At 40.4% G+C, this 24,744-nt stretch overlaps 1 protein-coding gene across 1 annotated transcript; it reads right to left on the reverse strand.

Moving 5' to 3' along the window:
* Positions 1-816: 816 nt before the first annotated feature.
* Positions 817-17,330, reverse strand: LOC142138869 (G-protein coupled receptor 37-like 1). The gene is made up of 2 exons (XM_075195915.1): positions 16,592-17,330; positions 817-3,939 (listed from the first exon to the last, which is right to left on the reverse strand). Exons 1-2 carry the CDS (start codon positions 17,192-17,194, stop codon positions 3,166-3,168), a joined length of 1,377 nt encoding a protein of 458 aa, XP_075052016.1. The 5' UTR covers positions 17,195-17,330; the 3' UTR covers positions 817-3,165.
* Between the last annotated feature and the right edge of the window lie 7,414 nt (positions 17,331-24,744).

Raw genomic sequence — 24,744 nt, forward strand, 5'->3', positions numbered from 1 at the left:
TGATCTCTTATTTAGTCAGGGAAGAGAAATGGCTGCATAAGCTCATTAAAAAAAGTGCATATTATTAAAAAAAAAAACAACAATAAATATTAGCATAATTTTTTTTAAATGTATTCAAATTCATATTTCCATACAGGCAGCAATGATAACATGAATATTAAGTATATATTATAAGAATGCACTTATGTAGAAGAATGGACTAAGAGCTAACATCTCATAGAAATTGTTTCATGGATTTAAACAAAATATATCTGTTGTATGCATATCTCTATAAGAATAAAGTAATGAATAATGCAGACATAACTCTCTCTCATCCACCCTCATTACATGCTCCCATTCCCGGTTACAGGACTTTTTTCGGGCTGCACCCACTCTATGGAACTCTCTCCCTCGCACAATAAGACTCTCCTCTGGTCTACAAACTTTCAAGCGTTCTCTGAAAACCTACCTATTCAGACAAGCTTATAATATTCCTCAACCACCATCTTAACCTCACTACCTTTAGCCTGTTACACAATTTCACACAAGACAACTACCCCCGGACCAACATTGTTGTGTGACAGGATCATTTAGCTTATGAGTCACCCTACCTTTGCAGTCTGGCTGGGCCAAGATGCAAAATGTATACTTAACCTCATGTGTCAATCTCCCATTGTCCCATAGATTGTAAGCTTGCGAGCAGGGCCTTCTCACCTCTTTGTCTGTTTTACCCAGTTTGTTTATTAGTTTATTACGTTTGTCCCCAATTGTAAAGCGCTACGGAATATGTTGGCGCTATATAAATAAATGATGATGATGATGATGATGATGATAACTCTGAATCTGCAGACCTGTTGGTTTTTCCCTCTGACAACCCCTCATTTCTTTCCAACCCTGCATTACTTACTTATGTCTCTTCTTCATCTTTTCTCTCTTCTCCTTTGTCTGGCTCCTCTTCAGTGACACCGTAGCAGACATGACCTAATAACGTTGTGACCAGGGAGAGTGCAGAGAGCAGTGAACTGTCCAGGACCCACTCCCCTAGGGTAGGGGGCAGGACTCTAAGGTAGAGGGACCCACAGGATTTCCCTGACACACCAGGGAGCTAGTTCGACCCTGATTACACCTCTAGATGAGGCCCCTTATATGCAAGTCTGGAAACAATACCTGGGCTCGGTCCATCTGAAAAGATGTGGAATAATAGATTACAGGCTTAAAAGAAAAAAGTTTCCAGGTGCACCATTATAAAGGAAACCTCTTATAAGATTATGGTGAGATGGTATTCAACACTTTCCAAACTTCTTAAATTGAGCCCAAATAAATCAAGTTTGTGACAAGACAAGTGATATTATACACATCTGCTGGAACGGCAAAATTGTTAATGTGCTTAGGAGCAGGGAGAATGCTTATATTAAGCTTTAAATCTGTTTTTTTTATTTAATTCAGAGATGGAGAAGATGAAAGGGCCACACAATAAGAAAACTAGATCATTTTACAACTAAAAATTGCAAAAATGTAAAGCCCAAAGCAAGATACAAAAACATAATAGAGTATATTTATGGTTTGATACCAAATCCTATTGAAGACATCATTCATGATGAAAATCAAAACAAAGGACAGTAACAAATAGCATTTATCTACTTTACAAGGTACAACATGAAATATGTAAAGTCGATACAAATAGATTTATATTTTTAAAACATTAAATATTGAATGCTGTTGTTTTACTGAGAGGCCAGAGTCTGGTTACCATAGCTACATCTGAGTCCTATGTCTCCAGCTCTTTCTTTTCACAACAGTGACGGTTTTCTTTTGGCTGTGTGGGAGTGGTGAACAAAGAGTCCTCTTTCTCTCTCACAGTAACAACAAAAAACAGCTTTTGAACAGCAAGAGGACTTTTTTTTGTAGAAAGACTTTTTCTTCATCCATTATACATGGATATCGGTTTGCAATGTCAGAGACAATAATATTCTTGTAGTCTTTGAATGAATGAATGAGATTTAATAATATGCATACAAATGTTCTATGAAAAAAATATTAAATTTCATTAATATGGACTTAATGAAAATGTATCGTAGCTGTGGTTCAAGAACTACATTTTACTCTAGAGTTTAACACTTACTCAAAAAATCAACTACCTTTTTGAAATTAAATTGTACTATTAAATGTGAAAACGCTACTGGATATAAATAAGAGATAGATAACATGTTTTTTCAACATGACCTTTAAAGAAGACCTCCTTTCAAACAGTTTTTGAAAGCTAAACCTTAATGCCTGACTCAATTTCCTAATACCCCCTCCCCCAGGCTACTCCCTAAAGAGTAATTCTATTGCTGTTGATGGCAGGAGAGGATTAGGAAACTCAGTGTGTCCTACACATAGGGGCTGGTCATGTCTTGGCAGTACTGTTTGGAGTGCTCTCACACATGACAAGCATTGGCATCTGTTGAGAACACTGTATTTTCAAAATTCTCCTGTGACAGAGGGTAGCAGAAGAAACAGCTAGAGAGACATCATGGGGTAATAAGCATACCCTGAGTGGCAGTGCTGGACGTCAGACGCGTTCTTTTCTGTTGTGAGCAGGAGGTTTTAATATAACAAAAATGCGTGTTTGGGCAGACACCTACTTTAATGTAAGAATAACAAATCCATATATGAAATTCCCAATATTTGACAGAATGTATTTAAATTTGGCATGAGCTGAGTTGCTAACACAATTTTTTTTATACTACTATGTTATTAGCTCAGAATATTCCTCTTTATTATCACTCAAAGGTATTTATTACTTGTAATTTTACAAATATCCTGCCTATCTCTGGAGAATAGCAGGACATTTGAAGGTTGTTTGGTAAAGCTGACTGTGGTACATATATCAGAGGAAATCTCTCTCTCTCTCTGTCAGTTGGGTCTTTTCTTCTTTTTACACTGTAGTCACTTTTACCTCTGATAGGCCTTTGCCTAAACTAAAATAGTCAGCACTAAAAGTACAGTTCACTCCATTATGCATTTGATATTACATGCACTGTTTACCTCAAACCTACATACGCCAGCTTTACTGCATTTTGTAATTTCCTTTATTCTCTACTCATAGTGTCATATACACCCTTCTTCTATTAGGTTTGAGGATAGGATCACTATGTATATCTATGTACTTTGCATAGAATTCTTGATCACCCCTTCCCTTAATTAACACGGTGTTCCCAGATGTAGTTCCGATTCACTTGTGCAGTAAGGTGTTAGAGTTAGTTGATCCAATTTTGCATCAGTCTCATCCACATTACGTACACTGCCTGGATTAGCATCATCATCACAGCAACAGCAGCAACAATCCAGAAAAGCCTGTCCTAGTGGTTTGGAGACACACAAGAGCAGGACTGGTGTTACTGCACTCTTCAAAAATAAGAAAAATTGAGTGATAAGTGTCAGAAGATCCTGGGAGACATCCAGGCTGGTGTAAGTGACCAAGAAATTGGTGACATTTTCAGGAAGGGTGCAGACTCCATACACAATAGCTAGACCTGCTACTATCCAACTAAGCTGACGCTGACATTGGCCATTTTTTACATTTTTTATATTTCCAACAATCCGCAGGGTCACCAGCAGTGAAGTCATGGTAAACAGGAGTGGTAGACAGAAGTAGCATCCGAAAAACCACCACATACGAGCTTGCTTGTAAGTGAGAACTAGAGAGTACAGAACTGGAGGCAGTTCGGGAGAGGGATACATTGCACAGGAATCACTGACTAACCCAGACACCGGAGAACGCTCCTGGTGCAGCTGCCACAGAAGGATCTCTGGAAGAGCAAGTATCAGGGAACCAATCCAGATCACAGATACCTTTCCCAGGATGGACTGACACTGCTCCACTGGTCTTGAAGACAATTGTGAAGATGTTATAGATTGAAAGCGATCTATACCCAGGGCACATAAGGAGAATGTGGTGACACCAAGAGACGAAACCTGTAAACAAAAAATAAATACATTTATTATTATTATTATTATTATTATCATTTATTTATAAGGCTCCAGAAGGTTTCCACAGCACCGTACACAATACAAACAATAGACCATACAGGGAAAACAGGGAAAACAGTACAGAACATAAATGGGTAACACCATGACATCAGAGGCTCCAGGCAAATCAATTATAGTGAAGTTGGAGCAGAAGAGAAAGTAGAGAGACAGGAGGGAAGAGGGCCCTGATCATAAGAGCTTACATCCAACAGGGATGGCAAACAGATAGCTGGCAAAAAGGGAGTCAGAAGAGCGAGCATCCATATAAACATCCAATAACAGATTCCAACACTAAAGACATGGTGAACTGCAAAAACAAAATATCCAATTCCTTGACTTGATATTTTTTAGGCAATATCACAGTACACCCTTGATCCTCTTTCTAAGAATTTACACACAGTGGTGTGTCTAGATATTTACAGAAACTAAACATATTCACTTGTATCTCCTAACACTGACCAATTTGTGTACAACATCCCCATTACTGATTATACAAGTGATCAAAGTGGAATTTCAGAAGTGGCGATAATAAAAAAAGTAATGAGAATGTAAGTGAGCAAAACTTGATAGTTTTACAATCAAAGCAGTAGAAGAAGTGGCTGTATGGCATACTACCATATAACAGACCACTTCAAGCACTGGTTTGTAATGTATATTTGGAGGTTATTAATTTACCAGATCAGTAAAGGTATAAACTGATTAAGATCAGTATAAATATATATAAATATATAAATTGTCTTTTACTAATGTCTTTTCATGTATGGTGTCTCTTGCTAACATACTGTATATACCATTATTGCAAACCCGCGCCCATTTTATTTCACACCCAAGGCTAGTTTCCTAAATGTGTTGATGCTGATCTTTTAAATTCAGATAAAACCCAATGTTCCTGAACAGGTATTCTTTAATAGATGTACTCTCAGCTGAATTCAGTTGACCTTGAGTCTCACAGGTATCAAATGACCAAACATGCATAATTTTTATTTTTCATGATAATTGTTAAAGAAGCAGGGTACTAAATACTTGTGTTTTACTTAAATGTCTTAAAACTTGGTTCTAGTAAATGATCATGGTCTACGATAATCACAGCAATAATGAAAAGTTTCATGGAAATAGTATAGTAATATTTTTTTCTTTACACTTCTATGTTTTTATAAACTGCTCTCTTTTATTATGACTATTATTATTATTTGTGTGACTAGCTGAAAGAAAGCCAACGACTCCAGAAAGTCATTAGTTGAAAACTAAAAATGTATCTTCTGTATTTAATTTACATGTTTAAAACCTGAGAGTGGGTGCTCACGTAGCTGCCGGCGGAATCACGCTTGCCGACACCATCTCCCCACACGAGTGCGGACCGCATGACGGGAGCACGGACCACAACCTTCCACTCTGCCCAGCGGCACCCGGACTAGCCAACGACCGCGACTTTAGAATTGGGTATCTATTTTCCGCTCTACAGTCCTCTAGTCATAGGCGCTCCTCGGGCACATGGATTTCCACGCAGCTGGGACCATAGTGCATGACATTTTTGCATCCTGAGGCCCTGGGGTTTGACAGAGCCTGCTTCCCGACGGTAAGACTGGATCTGTGGAAGGACAGGTATCCAGATGTGTTATTATTCTGACTGGCAATTATCTGTCTGCTGGCTCCAGCTTCCGATACAGTCTGTCACTGCGAGCTGCTGCTCTTGACATTAGCCCTGGCATATAGCTCCTCTCTCATCATGAGGAATTGCATCTGATGGTTACCGAATAATAACATCATATATAAGCCCTTGTCTAACCAAGGGGTAACCCCAGTAATGCCTCCGTCTTTAGATGAATCTCTAACCGCCACCCGCATGCTCTACTTATTTTTCAGCTGGGTACAGTCTGCCTAAGATACCGGTGTGATGGCGTCCTGACCATCTGTAAATTGACCCCAATCTATTGCTCAGCCTCCTCAGACCCATTATCTGCGTCTTGTGAGATCCTATGGTCAGATTCAGGTCTAAATACGTATAACTTGTATTGAGCTAACTGAACCAGCCTTCTTGCAGTCTCTAATTTTGTACTGTGTATAACCCTACTGTCATCACCATGGCTCCAAAAAAAATTACAAAAATTAAACCATCTAAACCTGTTACGCAACTTCCCTTCTTTAAACCTCAAAGACAGGGAGCCCTGTCCTCGGTCTCTTTGGCAGAGGGAAGCCTGAGTGAGGCACAATCTCCATCTAGCGCAGCTCCAGCAGCTCCCCCTTCCTCACTTGGGGCCTCCTCCTAACAGATAGATCTGAATGCTCCAATCTACTTTAAGTTGATGCAAAACCTGCTGGCTACCCTAAAAGCAGACTTGTTCATGGAAATGCGTTCCTCTATTAAAGACATCCAATCTGAGCTGGTGGCAGTAGGGACCAGGACAGATCATCTAGAGAATAAAATGGACGAGATGGTGTCAGCACATAATGAATTAATAACATCTCACAAGCAATTGCAGGCAGTGTCGGACTGGAGCATGAAGGACCCACCGGGAAACTGCAACGCTAGGGGCCCACCAGAGGGGGTGTGGCCAGCCATCATAGAGGCGAGACCAGACACTAGAGGGGGAGTGGTCAACCCACAAAGGACAGCTCGCACCATAGAGTAGAATATATAAAGAATGAAGTGTGTATAAAGAGTACACAGTCTTGACCTGCCCCTTAAATTGGGCAGAACAGTCACCAAAAATTGGGATTGTCCCACTAGACCAGGCTTGGCTAACCTGTGGCACTCCAGGTGTTTTAGCACCTGGAGTGTCTGCAAAATCCTGAAACTGTCGTTCTATAAACCTTGTCTCTAGATGATGACAGAAGAAAATGGTAGTGACCATCTTTATTTTAAATCAACTTAATTGTCATGTCTTCTTTACATTGCACAAAATACCCCTGGCATTGAGAGAAGCTACCGGCTTCCAGAGGTACATGACAAATTATGAACAAACCTATTCCAGCATCAATACCGAATACTTTTTCAAGAGATTTCGCTGCATACTTCACCAAATCAAAGTCATAAATGGCAAACTATAAATGAAGCAGGAGGAATATAAATGTTAAAATGATAGCTGCAATTTTGTTTATGGAAACAAGAACTGTGCACTAAAATTACAGGGAAATAAGGATCTGCATTATAAATCAACCGAATCCTTGATTTGGAGCATCACTATAATAAAGTAATGAGTGAGGACAGCTTTAATTCAAAAGACTACTTACTCTGCAATTAGACAGACATACATGAAGAACGGCATTGAGCTCTCCCACAGTTTCACTGCCAGTCTGCCACTAAGTTGGTTATTACAGGTAGAGCCGCGTTTGGGCTCTCTGCACCTGCGCGTGGTTACAGAGTCTCCCAGCAGCCGTCGCAGCAAGTGTTGGTCTGTTCTGCAAGCTCCGCCCTAATGCCGGAGGGGCGGAGCTTAATCACGGCCTGGCCTACCGGTTTTTAGCCCGGCTGGACGGCAGGCCAGTCCGAGGCTGATTGCAGGCCTTAGTGGGTTCCATGGCAGACATGGAAGATAGATCTTGTCGAAACAATATAAAAATATGGGGAATTCCAGAAAAAGTATCAAATGCAGATCTCTATTCTTTTGCCACTAACCACTTCCAGAAGCTCCTGCCAGTGGCCTCTGCCCAGGAGTTACTTATCGACCACATTCATCGATTACCCAGGGCTAGTTATGCGACAGATACTGTACCTAGAGACACTCTCTTACATATCCATTTCTTCCATATGAAAGAGCACATACTGAGGGTGGCAAGAGAGGCAGAGAACTCAGAAGCTCTCCAAAATCTACAATTGTTTCTGGACTTTTCTCAAGCTATGGTGGCAAAACGTTGGTTATTCCAACCGGTCACCAGAATTTTGAGAGATAATGATATCCCATACAGATGGGGTTTTCCAGTAAATTTCCTTGTCCACAGAAACAACGTCATGCATGTTATCTCCTCGGTGGAGGAAGGGACAAGGCTTCTGGAGACCTGGAATCTCCAAACACCTCAATTGGATCCCAAATCTTGAGCGCATATCAATAGAGGTCTACACAAGGGAAATCGGGACCTTGTGAGACAACAGCTACATAAAGTTGTCCTGGAAATTTCTATTCATTTTTAGTGGAACTGACTCCTGATATCTGTATTTGTAATAGAGTCTCTACAGTTGCTTTTCTACACAACAGGGCTCCTTTTCCACCTCTTCCTCTCAACTCTAAGGCATCAATGCTGAGAATGCAAATACGAGACACTATACTTTTACACAAGAACTTATCAGCTGATTCAATTCTGCTTCAAGAGAAATCTACAGAGAGGCTTAGTTACTATGGTATATGTCTACTAAAGTGATACATGGAGAAGACAACTGATAAGCAATTTAGCATCTCATACTACAAAGACACTCCGATATTTCTGTGATATTGTATGTATGTATGTATGTATGTATGCATTTAATACCTATATATTGTGATATTAGTAGAAACTAATCAGGGAGAGGTGGTTAAGACTCAGCTTACATACTCTGTGATAGAGATGGATGGTTAGATTGCCTATTCATAGTTTAAATGGAACTGGTTCCTCTAGTTAAGTTTAGGGATTACTATGTTATTTGAGTTCTTTGTTGATGCCTTGTTAATTATTGAAATGGGTTGAAAGGCTCTCTATTGGTTGTCTATTTATTCAGAATGTACTCAAGTTTGGTTCTGTTCTAGTTAAAAGACTTGACATGCGGGTGGTGCAGCAAGGTGGCCCAGGCCATGCACCACACGTTTAGTATTTTGCCGACTCTTTTCCCCTTCGGCACAAACTCTAAGCCTATACATAGGGTTATTTCCGTTACCCCATCCCAGGGGAGTAGCCCCCCCTTTTTTCTCTTGTTTTCCCCCTCATTCACTTGGAACATAACATTCTCAAACGCATGCATATTTTTTACTATACTCATGCAGCCCGCCTAGAAGGCTTGGATATGATATTACATGGTTCGAATTCCCTGATATACACACTTCTTAAAGATGGTTAAGTTTCTATCATTGAACGCTAGAGGTTAAAACTCCCCTAACAAGCAGAGACTGGCATTAACTTCCTTTCATAATTCTAAGACAGACATTGTGGCACTCCAGGAAGCACATTTTGCAGCCAGAGCTCCTCCAGCTCTTAGAAACCACCACTACCCTATTTGTTACACACCAAATGGACACCATAAAAAATGTGGAGTAGAAATACTGTTTTGTTTGAATTGCCCCTTCAGGTTTTCCACGACAGTGGAGGACAAGAACGGGAGGTTCTTGATCGTTATTGGTCTAAGAGAAGAGAAATGGGTTACCTTGGTGTCACTTTATACCCCCAACTCCAGACAAATACCCTTCCTGAAAACCACTCTGGCAACAGTAGATAAGGTAAAAAGCGGTAGTGTAATAATAATGGGGGATTTCAACATAGTGGTAGACCCAAGAATTGATAGGTCATCCAATCCCGGATTGCCATCCCCCCAGACCCCAGCCCACCCTTCATTAGTCTTTGGGTAGCTTTTGGCAGAATATGGTCTTCACGATGTCTGGAGGGTAGCAGCCCCTAACGAAAGGGATTATATTTATTTTTCCTCAGTACATAATACCTATTCCCGGATTGCTCTTATCCTTTCCGACAAATGGGTTTTACAGAATACTTATAGGGTCCATATTCTCCCTATGAAATAGTCAGACCATGCACCGATAGTCTGGACTTGGAGGTCAACCAGGCCCCCTCCCCCGTTACACCCATGGTATCTACCCACTAACTTGCTGTCTTCTTTAGAAGTTACATTAGCGATTGCAGAGTCCCATAGGCTTATACACACAAACCAATGATCCCAAAGATAGCTCAATCTTCATGTATTGGTGTGCCCTTAAGGCAGTAGTTAGGGGGACGGTAATCCAAGTAGCTTCTAGGCTACGCAGAGCAAGCTTACATCACCAATTAGAGTTAGAAACAAAGCTCAGTCTTTTAGAGGCTCGGACAAGAGACACCCTTCTAGGGCCCTGAGTTCTGAGATTTCTGGGATTAAGGCAGAACTGCGAAAACTGCTCATGGCCCGTACTCTTGTGGCATTGTCAAAACTGCGACAAAAGTTCTATATAGCTGGAAATAGGGCGGACAGGCTGCTGGCGAGGAAATTGAGGGACGTACAGGCTCATAACCGAATCAAGTCCATTACAGGCTCCAAAAGCTCCAACCCTAAGAACATTGCAGACATATTTACATCTTTTTACGCTGGTCTAAATAATGTACGGGAAGACCCTTCCTTAGATCACCCAAGCGAGAGCAATATCTCTGCCTTTTTGGAGAATCTACCCCTCCCCTCAATAGATCCCTGTATTAGGGATGAGCTGAATGCCCCTTGTTCTCAGGAAGAAATTCAGCAGGTCATTAAACAGCTTCCCAAAGACAAGGCACCGGGCCCTGACGGATGCATAAACAAATTTTATATCTCCTTTCAGGAGGAATTGATACCCATATTAGAACAACTTTAGAATGCTGGCACAGAGTCAGGCAGCTTTCCAAGTGAAATGCTGGAATCTCACATTCTGGTGATTCCAAAGCCCGGGAAGGCCTATAGCTTTATTAAATAATTATGTTAAAATCTTTGCAAAACTTATCGCTAATAGGCTTACCTCAGTTATTCCCAAGTTTATCCACCCAGATCAAGTGGGCTTTGTTGTGGGCAGGCAGGCCCCTGATAACTAGAGGCAGATTTTCCATTTTATAGAGAAGATTTATAAAACTAAAGACGCTATGCTACTGATCTCATTAGACGCTGAAAAAGTGTTCGACAGACTCCATTGGCCTTATATGGCAAAGGTTCTTGAACGGTTTGGGTTTGCAGGAGACATTTTGCAAGCTATACTGGCATTGTATTCCAAATATTTTGCTCGCGTGGTCAGTGATAGGTTTCTTTCATCTTTTGCATATCCAATGGACCAAGGGTGCCCTCTATCTCCCCTCATTTACCTTCTGGCAAAAGAACCACCGGCAGTAACGAGTGAGGCTTGAGTGGAGCTGTGGGGGGTGGTGGTTGTAGGGGAATGTCTCATAAACTATGTTTATTTGCTGATGACATCATGCTGTTTGTCACTGACCCGGAGACCTCGCTGCCAACGATCCATAGTATACTGTCTATTTTTAGCAGAGCCTCTCTATATAAACTTAATACCTCTAAGACAGAGGTACTTCCAATTAACATTTCTCCAGAGAGACTCCAGAGGCTAAAAGACAAATTTAATTATACATGGAAATTTACTGAACTCTTGTATCTGGGTATCCAGATAACCCTGCACTTAGACACAATTATAGGTAAAAACTTCTCCCTACTTCAACAGCAACTTGAGTCATTAACAACTACATGGATGTGCTTCGAGGTCTCCTGGTTAGGCAGAATTTCAGTGTTCAAGATGACACTCCTCCCAACAGGGCCGGATTTATCACTAGGCAACCAAGGCAATTGCCTAGGGCCGGAGGGGAGACCACTCTTTAAAAATGGGCCGCTACTTATGGGCCAGTGCTATATGCTTGCCCCACTGGGCTAAAGTCTGCAGCCAGGGGAATATGTTATGCTAAAAAACTATAGTGCTATGAACTTTTTCAGAGAGGAGGCCCCAAACCAGTATCTTGCCTAGGGCCTCATGAGGTCTAAATCCGGCTCTGCCTCCCAAAGCTGATTTACCTGGTTCGCATGCTGCTGTTTCGTCTTTCTGTGCGTCTGATGACTAGACTTATAATTACCATGAAATTGTATATTTGGAAAGCTAAGCCCTCACTTAGGAATATCATCATCTATTCATTTATATAGCGCCACTAATTCCGCAGCACTGTACAGAGAACTCAATCACATCAGTCCCTGCCCAATTGGAGCTTACAATCTAAATCCCCTAACATAAACACACACAGACCGAGAGAGACTAAGGCCAATTTAATAGCAGCCAACTAACCTATCAGTATGTTTTTGGAGTGTGGGAGAAAACTGGAATGCCCAGAGGAAACCCGGCAAACACGGTGAGAACATACAAACTCCACACAGAGAAGTCCATGGTCATGGTCAGGAATCGAACTCATGACCCCAGTGCTGTGTAAATAGATGATGATGATGATAATTCAGGGGAAGCAGTATACCTAATCCAGTTTTAGTGTCTGACAGTGGAGGATTTCCACTTAGGAATATTGCCTGGACATGTTAAACGCCTTTGGTGTTTTATTGGGATTTTTGTTTATGTATGTAAATTTGCAAGCTGTCATTGAGAATGACAAGTTTTACCTAGGGGTTCTTGCTTTTTCTGCCAGGATAATTTATCTGCCTTGATATACACTTTTCATTGCTTGTGAATAATATAAAAATTCATAAGTCTGAAGCTCCAGGCTCCACTGCAACACTCTGTCCAAGGTGTGCTATGGGATGCGGTCAGTTATCACGGTGAATTGGTGGCCATATAAATTCAGCTGATGCTTCTTCACAAACCACACAATGGGCAAGCCTTCAATGGCTGAATGACCAACCTCAAACGGTTCAAAACTTTCTGACTTAAATAAGTGACAGGGTGCTCCTGCTAGTCAGAACTCTTCTTGCTGAGTAGTGCTACACTTCCATACAATTCCGTTTCTACAGTAAAGTCCTTAAAGTCTCTGAAATCTGCCAATACCCTTTACTTAAGGGAAACGTAGCAATATACTGAGTTCCTGTTAACCCATCTAACAGAGCATCGATATAGGACAAGGGATGACATAGTTACATTGTTCAAATGGTGGTAGTCTATACAAGACCACATTGATTTCTCCATTTTGAGGACCAACACCCCAGGTTACCAATGCACTCTGAGATTCCTGAATAACACAAATTAAAGACTCCGGGTCAAATCCCAAATCCCAGAATGATTGAAAAAGTAAAATCATTGCTGGGACAGCATCCTATTTTTTTATTTTTTCTGTATAGCCTAAGGCAGATGTGCTCAAACTCAGTCCTCAAGAGCTATCAACAGTTCATGTTTTCAGGATTTCTTTAATCATGCATAGGTGGGTTAATCTAATTTTAGGGGTTAATTATTATCCCACTTGTTTGTACAGACAGGAATCCTGAAAATATGACCTGTTGGTAGCTTCTGAGAACTGAGTTTGAGCACCTCTGGTCTAAGGCCTCCTGGAGTAAGTGTTCAGGGTAACTAGTAGTAAATTCTTGTAGCAAATTTCCTGCTTGCTATCTAAAGACTTCATCTAGGGTGCCATCCCTTTTTCCTGCCTAGTTGGATCTTAGAGATATGAATTAACCAAGGTCTATAATGATCACTGTAAAAGTGTAGTTAGTACTTACTATCCACAGGTTTAATGTCTACCATCGCTTTTGAGTAAACTACATAGTTGGTGTCACTCAGGAGCTCTGAAACATGTACCATTCAGTCCAGCTAGCCTTGAGTTTGATCTTATGGCCGATATATCTTAATATAGCCTCAAATGGACCCACAAGCTCATATATTATATAGCTAAATATCTCATTATAGCCTCATGTTCCAGTATATTGCCATCATTCCCCACATAGCTAATATGCCAAAAATGTGTCACATGCCAGTATATAGCTAATATGTCCCATGTAGTCAGTATGCTCACATGCTATCAGGTAGTCAATATGCAAAATATATCCAGCATGCCCACATATCCTCACATACTATCAAATAGCTAATATGTCTACATATCATTTCATAGACTTCCATATACCGTAGTATATGGAGGCACATGAGACTATATATGATACTTACATCCCAACATTTGAAAAAGCAAAAATAAGTCCCACAAAATAAGTCCCACCCACATTCTGACCAAAAACATGAGGTAACCAAACATGCCAAGATCGGCCAAACCACACCCACATTCTGCTTTCCAATAGACCATGCTCTCTTTTGGTTTGAGATTCAGAATTATTGGTCCTGCAGATTTAGATTGAAAAAGGAATTGTATTGCTTCGTTTAAACTGGAACCTACCTTTGCAAGGAGTTTGTTGATGATATTAGTCATAAATAAGTTATTAAATGGTCATTAGCATATGTGCCTCACTGTTAGCTCCCCTTTATCCTGGAACACTTCTCCAGACGGGACCATAATCAAAGCTAAAGAACTGCTGAGACTAGTTTTGAGAACAAGATCTGAAAAGATTTACTTTTTGGAGTTTGAATAAGTGCCCCATCGAGATATTGATGATTAACTTAGTGAATGCCAGAAATAACTGAGCATACTAATTGGCATGAAAGAGTTTATATTACTAATATTGGGACTACAATGTCCATTATCATTGTTTTCTGTGTTTTGTAAACTAAAGACTGTTACTATAGAGTGTAAAAATGTCTTTATCACTATGTAACCCTAATTCAGGCATATAATCCTAAAGTAACATGATATTGATATGCAGCATCATCCTGTGTTTATTATCACACATAAAGAAGCACTTACAGGGGTCTATTTGTTATATAGGGAAATTGGGTGCTTTTGCTGCAGATAAGGCTTCTCCATATTTATCAAGGGCTACCGCCCCCAACATTTATATTTAATAAATTGTCATATTTCGCCCCATCCAGCACTGACATTAAATTAAAGCATTCATGTTTAATAAATGGGTCTATTTCTTCCCAACCAGACCCAACATTAAATTAATAGCATTCACATTAAATCATACATGCCAACTCTTCCGGAATGTCTGGGAGACTTCCGGGATCTGGCAATTCTCCCGCATCTGCCCACTTCAGAGTCGGCATGGAAAGGTGCATGGACAGAGGGGGCGGGGCTTAGCGAATTGCTGCATTTTGGCCACGCTTTGTGTGTAAAAAGACCCAAAGCAGGCATTACGTCACTGCGGGTGGGGCCAAAATGACGCAATTCTCGAAGACCTGCCCCTTTGCGCCCTCCCCCCACACCCCTCTTCAGTGATCTGAGGGAGCCAGGCAAAAGTAGGCAAGTATGCATTGAATAAATATGACTATTTCCCCTAATGACACCTGACTTTACATTGTATGCTCCAACATTAAGCACAGACCCCACATTGGATTAATAGCCCGTCCAAAATATTAACGCCTATACCAACCCCATAGTCGCAGTCATTCAGCTCCTCACTCATTTACAGTAATTCCACTTCATCACTGGACCAGCTGCCTCCTAGTTTGTTTCCTGCTATGCTGCATACTCTCTACACTTCCTACTCCGGAAAGGAAAGAAAATCTGACAGGTACCATGCGATGTGAGCAGTCGCAAAGCAGGGAGCTTTAGCTCACCAATGGTACACAGAAAGGTCAAGCAAATGGATGGAACAGGAAGGACGGATTGACTGGGTTGATCTGTTTTGAACATATAGTGAGTGACTGCTGGTCCCTGGTCTGGGCTACCAGGAAGCACACCACCTATAAGTCATGGCTGACCTCAATGAGCCCAGTCTACCTAGTCCATGGCCCTTGCCCCCCTGGTGAAGCGCACATAGGGTGTTGGTGTGATGTTTTGACCATGTATGGAAGTTCATTATAACCTTTTCAGCAGAAGCATCACAATTGTGTCATATGATACCTTGAACCTAACACATATCATTGGTTTGGTAACAGACATTTTTAATACATAAAGACAGGAGTCAGGGTATCTGCAGCCCCAAAAATCCTTCTTTTGATTAAGGATGAGAGTAATATGTATGGCCACAATACCTTTATTTGGGAATCTGTCAAACTAGACTAAACACTTTGTAATTGAATCATGTTTTTAACAGGATTTGGACTGGGTGTTGAAATTGATTTACATCGCCAGTTAATGCTCATGACTTCAATTTAGAATGCACTGTCTATAAGGTTTTAGGAAGATCAATCAAAACTGCGTTTGAGAGGCACTATGATCTGCTGGGCATTCATACATAACTTTGTGGTGATGAGTTAATTCCTCACCTCAGCATGGTCATTATATTTGCAGACACTGAAGACGTTCTAAATTGTCGGTTGTGGGATCTGGAAGTCCTTCATTCTTCCAAATATATATATATATATATATATATATATATATATATATATATATATATATATATATACTGTATATACAGAAATTTGGTATAGTAGTTGTGTGGTGGAGGTCAGTGGACCCATAAATAAGTATTATTGAACATACAACTTTTTTGTTAAGGGGACAGTTGAAGTACATAGAGCACTGCTAAATGGTATTTATATGCTTTAGAAATGCACTACAATGCAGATGATGCACTACAATGCAGATGATGATGTTCTTATTAATATATAAAGTTATTTAAAAAACATTAGCAGCAAAATGTAATATCATATATAACAATTCCTAAGTAACTATATAGGTATATAATTTGATAAACAATGCAATCTATTTGTTTTTGTTAGGATCTTAAAATTATCTACATTCAAATGTTTCATATTTGACCTTTCTAAACAATAATATTATTTGTTTTATTAAGTTGGAATACTACAGAATCTGTTAATTATTTTAATGCATATAAATATATAAATTACTTTAGTGACTCTAAGGAATTGACTGTCACTCAATTGTATTTGTTTCAAAATATGTAGAAGCCCTAAAATATTCTCACCTCCATATATGGTACAATGCAACAGGATAGTACCCCAAGAAGTCTGCGATGTGTAATCTCCTGAAAGACAACCACAGGCAAACAGAAGAAGAGAAGCAGAAAGTCCCACAGTGCTATACCAGCCAGGATGGAGTCCCAAGCACTTTTCATAGACATACTATGCCATACTATGCACATGATGGATAGATTGGCAACAATACCCACAGCAAACACAATCAGAGACAGCAGAAGCACTCCGTAAGCAATGAGAGAATTTTCACTTAGAGGGTAAAGTGAGTTTACGAGCTTTGGTCCCCAGGTGCTTGATTGCGAGGAGTCATTATGCATCCGTTTTAAATGTGGTGTTCCAGTGGTTGGAGACTTGATCAGCCTAGGGTATCCTAACATCCCAGCTTCTTTTTTGGGCTCTTCACCTTGTGACCCTCGTTTGACTCTCGCTTTCACCTGTTCGTCTATATCCTGGAAAACATTTTCTACTGCAATTGTGCTCCTGTGTACATTCTGGGCTCTGAGCTCTGGACTACAACAAGTGTTCTTGATGTTTGTGAATTGAAAAACCAAAAGAACTAGAAAAGATTTGAATATAACTCTTGAAGCACTCATACTTGCAAAGGAAACGTCTGTTCTAAGCTGCAGAGAGGAGGGAATGTAAAGTGAGATAAGGGAGGAGATAGTGTGGGGAGAAATTCTAAGCTATAGAGTGACACAAAGAAACAGCTATTCCTCTGTGAATGCTTCAGTGTCTCTCCCGCATGACTAAACACGGTGCCAGATTCTTTCCTCATTCCCTTATCTACATATTTTGTGTACCAGTCTCTGCTTTCTGCCCTCTGGCACCTCCCAGTGGTATGACCTAAAAGCATTGCTTGTAAATGTAATAGTACAGGCATGGGAAACTCAAAACCCCAATTGGGACAAATAAACAAAGTCTAAGATTGTGTGGGCCGCAAGAAAAAAGAAACCGTCTTAAATGCAATTTTGTAATGTTTATTATTAAGAAAAAACAAAAATAAAGTTTAATATTCTTGACACTGTGTTCTTCATGCTGCTTTTGCTCCATTTCTGTGTCCCTTGTTTCACACTACGCCCTCCATGCTGCTGTTTCTCCCCTTCACCTGTCTCCCCTGTTTCACACTGTGCCATTCATGCTGCTTTTGCTCCCCTTCATCTCTCTCCCCTGTTTCACAGGGAGAGAGATGAACGGAGGAGGGGAGGACGTCGGCCGCCGCAGCCGTGTCAGATAAGTATTTTCGTTTTTTAGTTCCTTCTGGGCCACGTCAGGGCCGTGCAGACTGCGAGTTTGATACGTCTGATGCAGTACAACAGACTTGTAATTTTGATAAAATGTTTTCTCTTGGAAATATCATAAAGAACATTTAAACATTTAAAATGGTAAATACTCATATAAGTAAGCCCCCTGATGTTTGTCAGATGCAACAAAAATGCTACTTTCTATGTCGTTTATTTAAAACACAGGAGTCTCTTAAATCATGAAATTATGACCAGCGTTGGCACACACCAAACCAGGTGGGATGCTGATAGTGGTTATTTAGCTGAACATTGATTGGGTAGAGTGAACAACCAACATTTTGGAAAAGTATAAAAAGCTTTCTGAAATTTTGAAAACCTTTAAGGAATGACGGTCATTCTACAACGTTAAGCTGCTCCAATATAAGCCAGGATAAAATCATCTCTGACCCTCTACAATGTGAAACATAATGTTGCTGCAATAAGTGAACAAGCATGTGGTAGGTTAACCTGTCACTCACTGAAGTGGGTATATGTGTGCAATGGGGGTGTGCCTCCCATTTATTTTTATTTTTTTAGCATGTAGTAAGAGATGAACCCTAGATGATCCCTAGAGTCCACATTAAGGTCTTGTGTTAGGTTATTATAATTATCGCTAATTTAGATTTTGCCACCATATAACAAAACGCTTTACAGTGATTTTTATTCATTCCCATGAGGTACTGCCTCATTGAAACTTACAGTCCCATTGAGCTTACAGCCAAACAAACCACATATAGGGCCTGATTCATGTTTGGATGTATGCCCATTTGCATAGCATATGTTGTGTGAAGTAGCACTGCACATACCCTGAGATGGGCCTTATAACAATGAATTCAATTGCATGAAATTCATGTCTAAACACAAATAACGCTTACAGCTGCCAATATTTGAGGTGGAAAGAGGGAGAGAAGGGGATGGACAAACCTAGACCATGTACAGTAAGGGTGTTCTGAAGAAGATGCGGCCAGGGCCAGATTAAGGACGACATGGGCCTGGTACTGAAAATTATAAAGGGCCTATTGTGATAAGTGCTATCCCACCGAAGATGTGACTAGTGATGTGTAGTTGTGGCCAGGTGTGTGTGGGCATGGCCAGCACCATGGAGGACATAGTTTGCCCTTTTCTCCAATCACCTATATCTCCCTCCCATCTTCCCTTGTACATAGAGTGCACCACTAACTGGTTCATACAGCATGTATGTAAAGTGAAGAATCGGGACAAGCTCCTGGTTAATCAGGACAGTCCCCTAAATTCAGGACTATCCTGATGGAATCGAGACAGTTGAGAGGTAAAGATAAGTTCTTTTATTGACCATTGAAGCCAAAAATACAAACAATGGTCGAATATTTTTATTTATAAATTGCTTTATCAAAAACATACATGAAAAATGCTAATTTTCAGGTTGTTAACATTGAACAAGTACAGGATGCTGAAAACTTAAGAAAAATATATAAAAAAATAAAACTTGAATCTATGTATAAATATATTTAAATACATGCTCTATTGTGTGTATCTACATTGATCCTAATATATAAACATTCACTGTTCACTTTATTAAGTATACCTGAACTTCTACTAGGTAATGCAAATATCTAATCAGCCAATCATGTGGTAGAAACTCAATGCATAAAAGCATGCAGACATCAGGGGCTGGCTGGGATGGGGGGCATCTCCTCCCTGGGCCAGTCCCATAGTGGCTACCTTGGACTAGGCCAGTTGCATTTTTTTCCTTTAAAATGTTCCTAATAGGCTGCTGAGTCGAGTCTTGCCCCCCCCCAGGCTAAAATTTGTGAGCCCTCCCCTGGCAGACATGTTCAAAAATTACAATTGTAGTTCAGACCAAACACCCAAAAGGAGAAGAAATGTGATCTAAATGACTTTTACTGTGGAATGGTTGTTGATGCCATATGGGTTGTTTCAGTACCTCAGAAACTGCTGATCTCTTGGGACTTTTACAGACAACAGTCTCTACAGTTTATCGGGTACGGTGCTCAAAACTAGAGTGGAAGTTCTGTGGGTGGAAACACCTTATTAATGAGGGACATCAAAAGAGAATGGCCAGCCTGGTTCAAGCTGTCAGGAAGGTGACAGTAACTCAATTAACAATGGGTGATATGCAGAAGAGCATCTCTGAATGCACAGGACAGCCAACCTTGAAGCGGATGTGCTACAGCAGCAGAAGACACCCAGCACCCTTTTCACCGCTACACAATACAGAGGGCAGCCTTGTGACCACCACACAATTCAGAGGGCAACCTTGTCACTGTCACGCAATACAGAGGGTAACCGTGAGACCTCCACCCAATGCAGAGAGCAAAATATGATTTTTATTGATACAAACTGTGCAGTTAATGTGTGAGAACGTGATTAACAGCTGTTGGTCATTTTCATACCTTCTAACATCTTAAATGACCAAAGGGGAATGTATAACATTTGTTATATATAACTATTCGTTCTTCAGGTGTTAATACATCTGAGCAGACTTCAAAATACAAAGAGTCAAACAAAGTTAACTGTTGGTAATTTTGTTGTAAGAAAAGGAACAGATTTTTATGCTAATACAGACAGTTCATTTATACATGCATATTATATTTTTACATTTCCCTTGTTGTCACATATCCTCTGTTGTCACATATCCCCCATTGGGCCTGTTCTCACATATCCCTTGCTAAAAATAAATTGGTCCTACCTGTTGTGTTGAGCACCACTGACCTACGGCTGAGCCTGGGTGGAAGTTGGTACAGTACGAGTCACACATAGCCTCTGTAGGCGCAGCCTCCACCCCACTCAGCAACAGGCAGCCTCGCGATTGGCTGCCTGTTGCTCTTCAATGACAGGACCACCCCATGGCAACCAAAAAAGCCACCAGCATTCCACATCACCATCCCGCGCCGCTCATCACCCTGAACCCCCCTCCCCACGCCAGTGCTCTCACAACAAAAACATTTGCAGCCATATCAGGTCCATTGTTAATCCGGCCCTGGTTGCGTTTAATTCAAGTCCTGGGTTTCTCATAAGTGTGCTTGGTTTTACCCATATCATTTGCACCCACTAGAGGGCGGGTATAAATGTTGAGTGATAGTGATTACTGACATGGCTCAGTCTTTGCTTTAAAGTTACACGCATGCGTGCCACTAGCTATTACAGAACAACTGTATGCAACTAAAATACACTATAAAACTACATATTTACAGTACACATTGAAAGTATCTTTAATTAATGTTAAAAAAATAAAATCAGCTTGATAGTATCCAGTTTCAGTATAGAAGAAAACTACTGATGATGTCATGGCATGTTTCCATTGGTTCAGGATTCAGGACAGTCCAGTATAATGTAGTTCATAGGTCAGTTCAAATGATGCCCTCCAAGGGTGGGGGTCAGCTCTCCAACAGCTGCATACTAATCTTCCCGCCGAATAGTTGGTTCAAACTGGTCTATTTGCATTACACACACAATACCATTCTGATCATTTATTCCCTATAATCTATAACTTGCATACGCAAGGTGCAATCTCTCTTGATATGTTTCCTGTATCCTGAACCTTAAATCTCAATAAAGTGTTTTTAACATTATTATATTCAACTATAAATCCTACTAAATCTGACTATAAACGACTGTGTGTTGGACCTATTCTAAGGTGACCTATTTACAAGAGAATGTGTGAGTTTAAGTGTATGTGTGAGTTATTTATCCGTGTGATTGCGTCATAACACGTGGCATACTAATCGCAATCGCACAGTAAAACGACAATAATCCATTTGATTTATTTCATCCAATTATTTGACTTCGACAACTGGTAACAGCTGTTATTTTATTTCATGATCCAAAATTTTTATGTGTTCTGATGTGACCTTTTATTGTACATACTCATGTGTATATACTGCAGTCTGTTCTGTGTGTCTACTTACAGGAAGTACTGTATAGGTAGAGCATGCGCAGAGCAATTTCATGCAAGATTCGGCACACAACAGGACTTATGTCCGAAGATGAATCAGTCCCAATGTTATTTCTTAATATATTAATTTAATCAAAGTGGTGTTTTACTATAAAAAAAATATAGCTTTTAGCCTTAAAATAAGGCTACATATACTAACTTTCCCTCAGCAGAATGAGAAAACCAACGGGAGATATTGCCTATAGCAACCAATCAGATTCTAGCTGTCATTTTGTAGAATGTACTAAATAAACGATAGCTAGAATGTGATTGGTTGCTATAGGCAACATCTCCACTTTTTCAAACCCAGAGTTTAGTAAATATATCTCCAGGAGTTCTAATGTTTATTTCTTCATTACTCAACGCTATTCTGAGCACCTGTCTCAGAACACAGGTTATTACTTTAGTGATACGGTCAGATTTCTGTATGGTGGTACAGCACAGATTTCTGACTGCTCAAGCACCCACTGATTATAAATTCATTTTGAGGTATCATCCAGACCAAAGTAATATTGATGTTGGTGGACTTCCGAGAAGGCCTCATAAACAGGCACACCCAGGTGATGTATGTGTTTAAATTATTGCACCAGGAGTTCCGACCATGGGCCAAGGAGCGACCTGGAATCTAAAAAGTCAGTTTAGCTGCCCAAAGTGGCTCATTTAATGTAATATCACCTCACTGCCAGCTGTTGGTGAAAGCAATTTTCAGTGGGAATAGAATGAAGATGAACTATCTAATTATTTTCCCTAAAAGTTTATAGGTGAATTTCAAATGCCCCTCTAGTACAGAAATGTCAATTCAGGTATGAAAAGATGTGTGCAAAATTCTTCTGGCCTTGCATGAATAATGGAGTGGAAGACTATTATTGTTCCTGTTTAAGATTAGATTTGGAAAAAAATGCTTCTGGGAAAGGTTGTGCCTCATAGAGGAACCAAGGTCAAGACCTCCTGACTACACTGGTCAACAGTCAAATGTTTTGGTAATGAAATCAGTCAATTTGGGCTAAATAGAAACATGACAGTTAAAACGGATTATTAGCTCTTGTTTCCATTTTGCAGTACATAGCACTTAGGGCTAGATTTACTAACAGGCGTGTTTGTAAACCCGCCGACTTTTGGTGGGTTTGGCGGCGGTTTAGCCATCGCCGGATTTACTAACGCTAAACCCGATGTCCAAACGGCCAGAAATGATGTTTTTAAACCCCCCTCTGTATAAAGCGCTATGACGGTTTCAACAATGTTCAACATACAAACAGCCGGATTTACTATTAGGGGGTTTATAAAGCCGCCAGAAAACCGCCATTCAAAGGACCAAAATTAAAGCGTTGCTTGTAAGCGGCAAGATTGTTCAAACAGTGTGCTGTTAGAGGTATTTGGTCAATCAGAACAGAAGGGAAAGGGCCATTTCATGTACAAAGTTTGTTCCTTTGGGATTGTATATGTTAAAAGGCCAGTGTCTTGTAATTGCAGTGTTTTTTTGGGGGTTTTTTTCTCTTGTGTTTTCCCACCATGCAATCTATTTACTGATTTCCACATTTGTTGTTTTTTATTTTAATATTGCAACAAATCCCTTAACAGAGTGTAAAAGCAATTCTAAATTTACTAAATAAAGAATGGGTTTCTGGCTGATGACTCCTCTGCTGCATCCTCAAACATCTGCACAGCACAAATTCAATGAGGCACATACCCACTAGTAGAGGTCTGTTATAGCCTACCTTTGTACTTTGGTAAACCAGGTTCAGGTTACCAGAATAATCTGGTGGGGTGGCTATGTATGCACCTGAAAAGGGGTCTGATATTCTGGCTGGCTGTTTGATACATAAACATTACATATAATATTATTATATATTAATTATTTATTATTATTTATATTAATTATATTATTACATATAATATATTAATATTGCATTACATCAACTTACTCCACCGATTATTGCAGTAGACAGTGAAGAAGAAGGGGTCCGTGTCACATCTGGTTATGTGCAGAGCACAGAGGGCGGAAGGCAGATTAGAGACCGTCTCATTACAAACTACTTTACATGTAAGTGCATACTAGGAAAAACATTTATTGCTCTAAAATGTGAGTGCAATGGTTTTTTTAATTTAAATTGTTTTCTACATTGGAACCTTTAAAAAGAGGATAGTGTGTACTCCTCATGTGGTAAATATGAACATCCCTGAAAAGTGACAATCAGAGGTCAATGTGTAAGTGAATTGAGTGCATAGTTTTTTAAAACATCAGTATACTCTTGTTTAATTAGCAGAAAAGAAACACTGACACCATAGAAATGTAACTGCATTTATTGCAGTAGAACACAATAAATAATAAAGTATAATGCTTACACATACTTAACAAAACATTAGGCAATAATAATGTTTTAGTGCTAGCGACGCCTTTTCGCTGGCATATCGCTATGTTTGGAGCCACTCTCTCCTCTCCCTCGCCCACCCCTGGTGCGAGCACCTCTCCTTGTACTCTGTGCTGATCTGCTAGGCGTACTAGCGGTACTGGTGGTGGCCGAAGAAAAAGGTGCCGGCAAGCGGGCAATAAGTTCCTGCTGTATTTGCCCTGCCAGCCGGGTCACGTTAGCATTCCCCTCACGAACGGTGGAATGTAGGGCCTCCACAGCCCCAGTCATTTGGGCCATCTGCACATTTGATTGTTCCCATGCATTAGCCAGACGGTTGATTGCAGCAGGGATCTGGCTATTGGAGCGGTGTATCCGCCTCAACTGGGCCGCAATTTGGGACATGTGGCGAGTTTGGCTCTGCATGAATATGGTTTGCTGCTGCTGGAAAGCACCAATAGACAGCGCCATTTCTCTGGCTGGGTCCATAGTTGGAGGTGCAGGTTGCTGGTGTGCTGGTTGTTCAGCAGGGCCAGGTGAAACATCCTGGAGGCCAGACACAGAGGCATCCACTGTTTCCA

Source organism: Mixophyes fleayi, chromosome 2 (genome assembly GCF_038048845.1).
Source record: "Mixophyes fleayi isolate aMixFle1 chromosome 2, aMixFle1.hap1, whole genome shotgun sequence".
In the NCBI taxonomy this organism is placed as follows: domain Eukaryota; kingdom Metazoa; phylum Chordata; class Amphibia; order Anura; family Limnodynastidae; genus Mixophyes; species Mixophyes fleayi.

Excerpts from the sequence above, each read along its gene's own strand:
- LOC142138869 (XM_075195915.1), bottom strand. The coding sequence starts at position 17,194 with ATGAGTGCTTCAAGAGTTATATTCAAATCTTTTCTAGTTCTTTTGGTT. Across the intron at positions 3,940-16,591 it reads GCATTGTACCATATATGGAG|GTTTCGTCTCTTGGTGTCAC; the intron begins GTGAGAATATTT and ends TTTTGTTTACAG.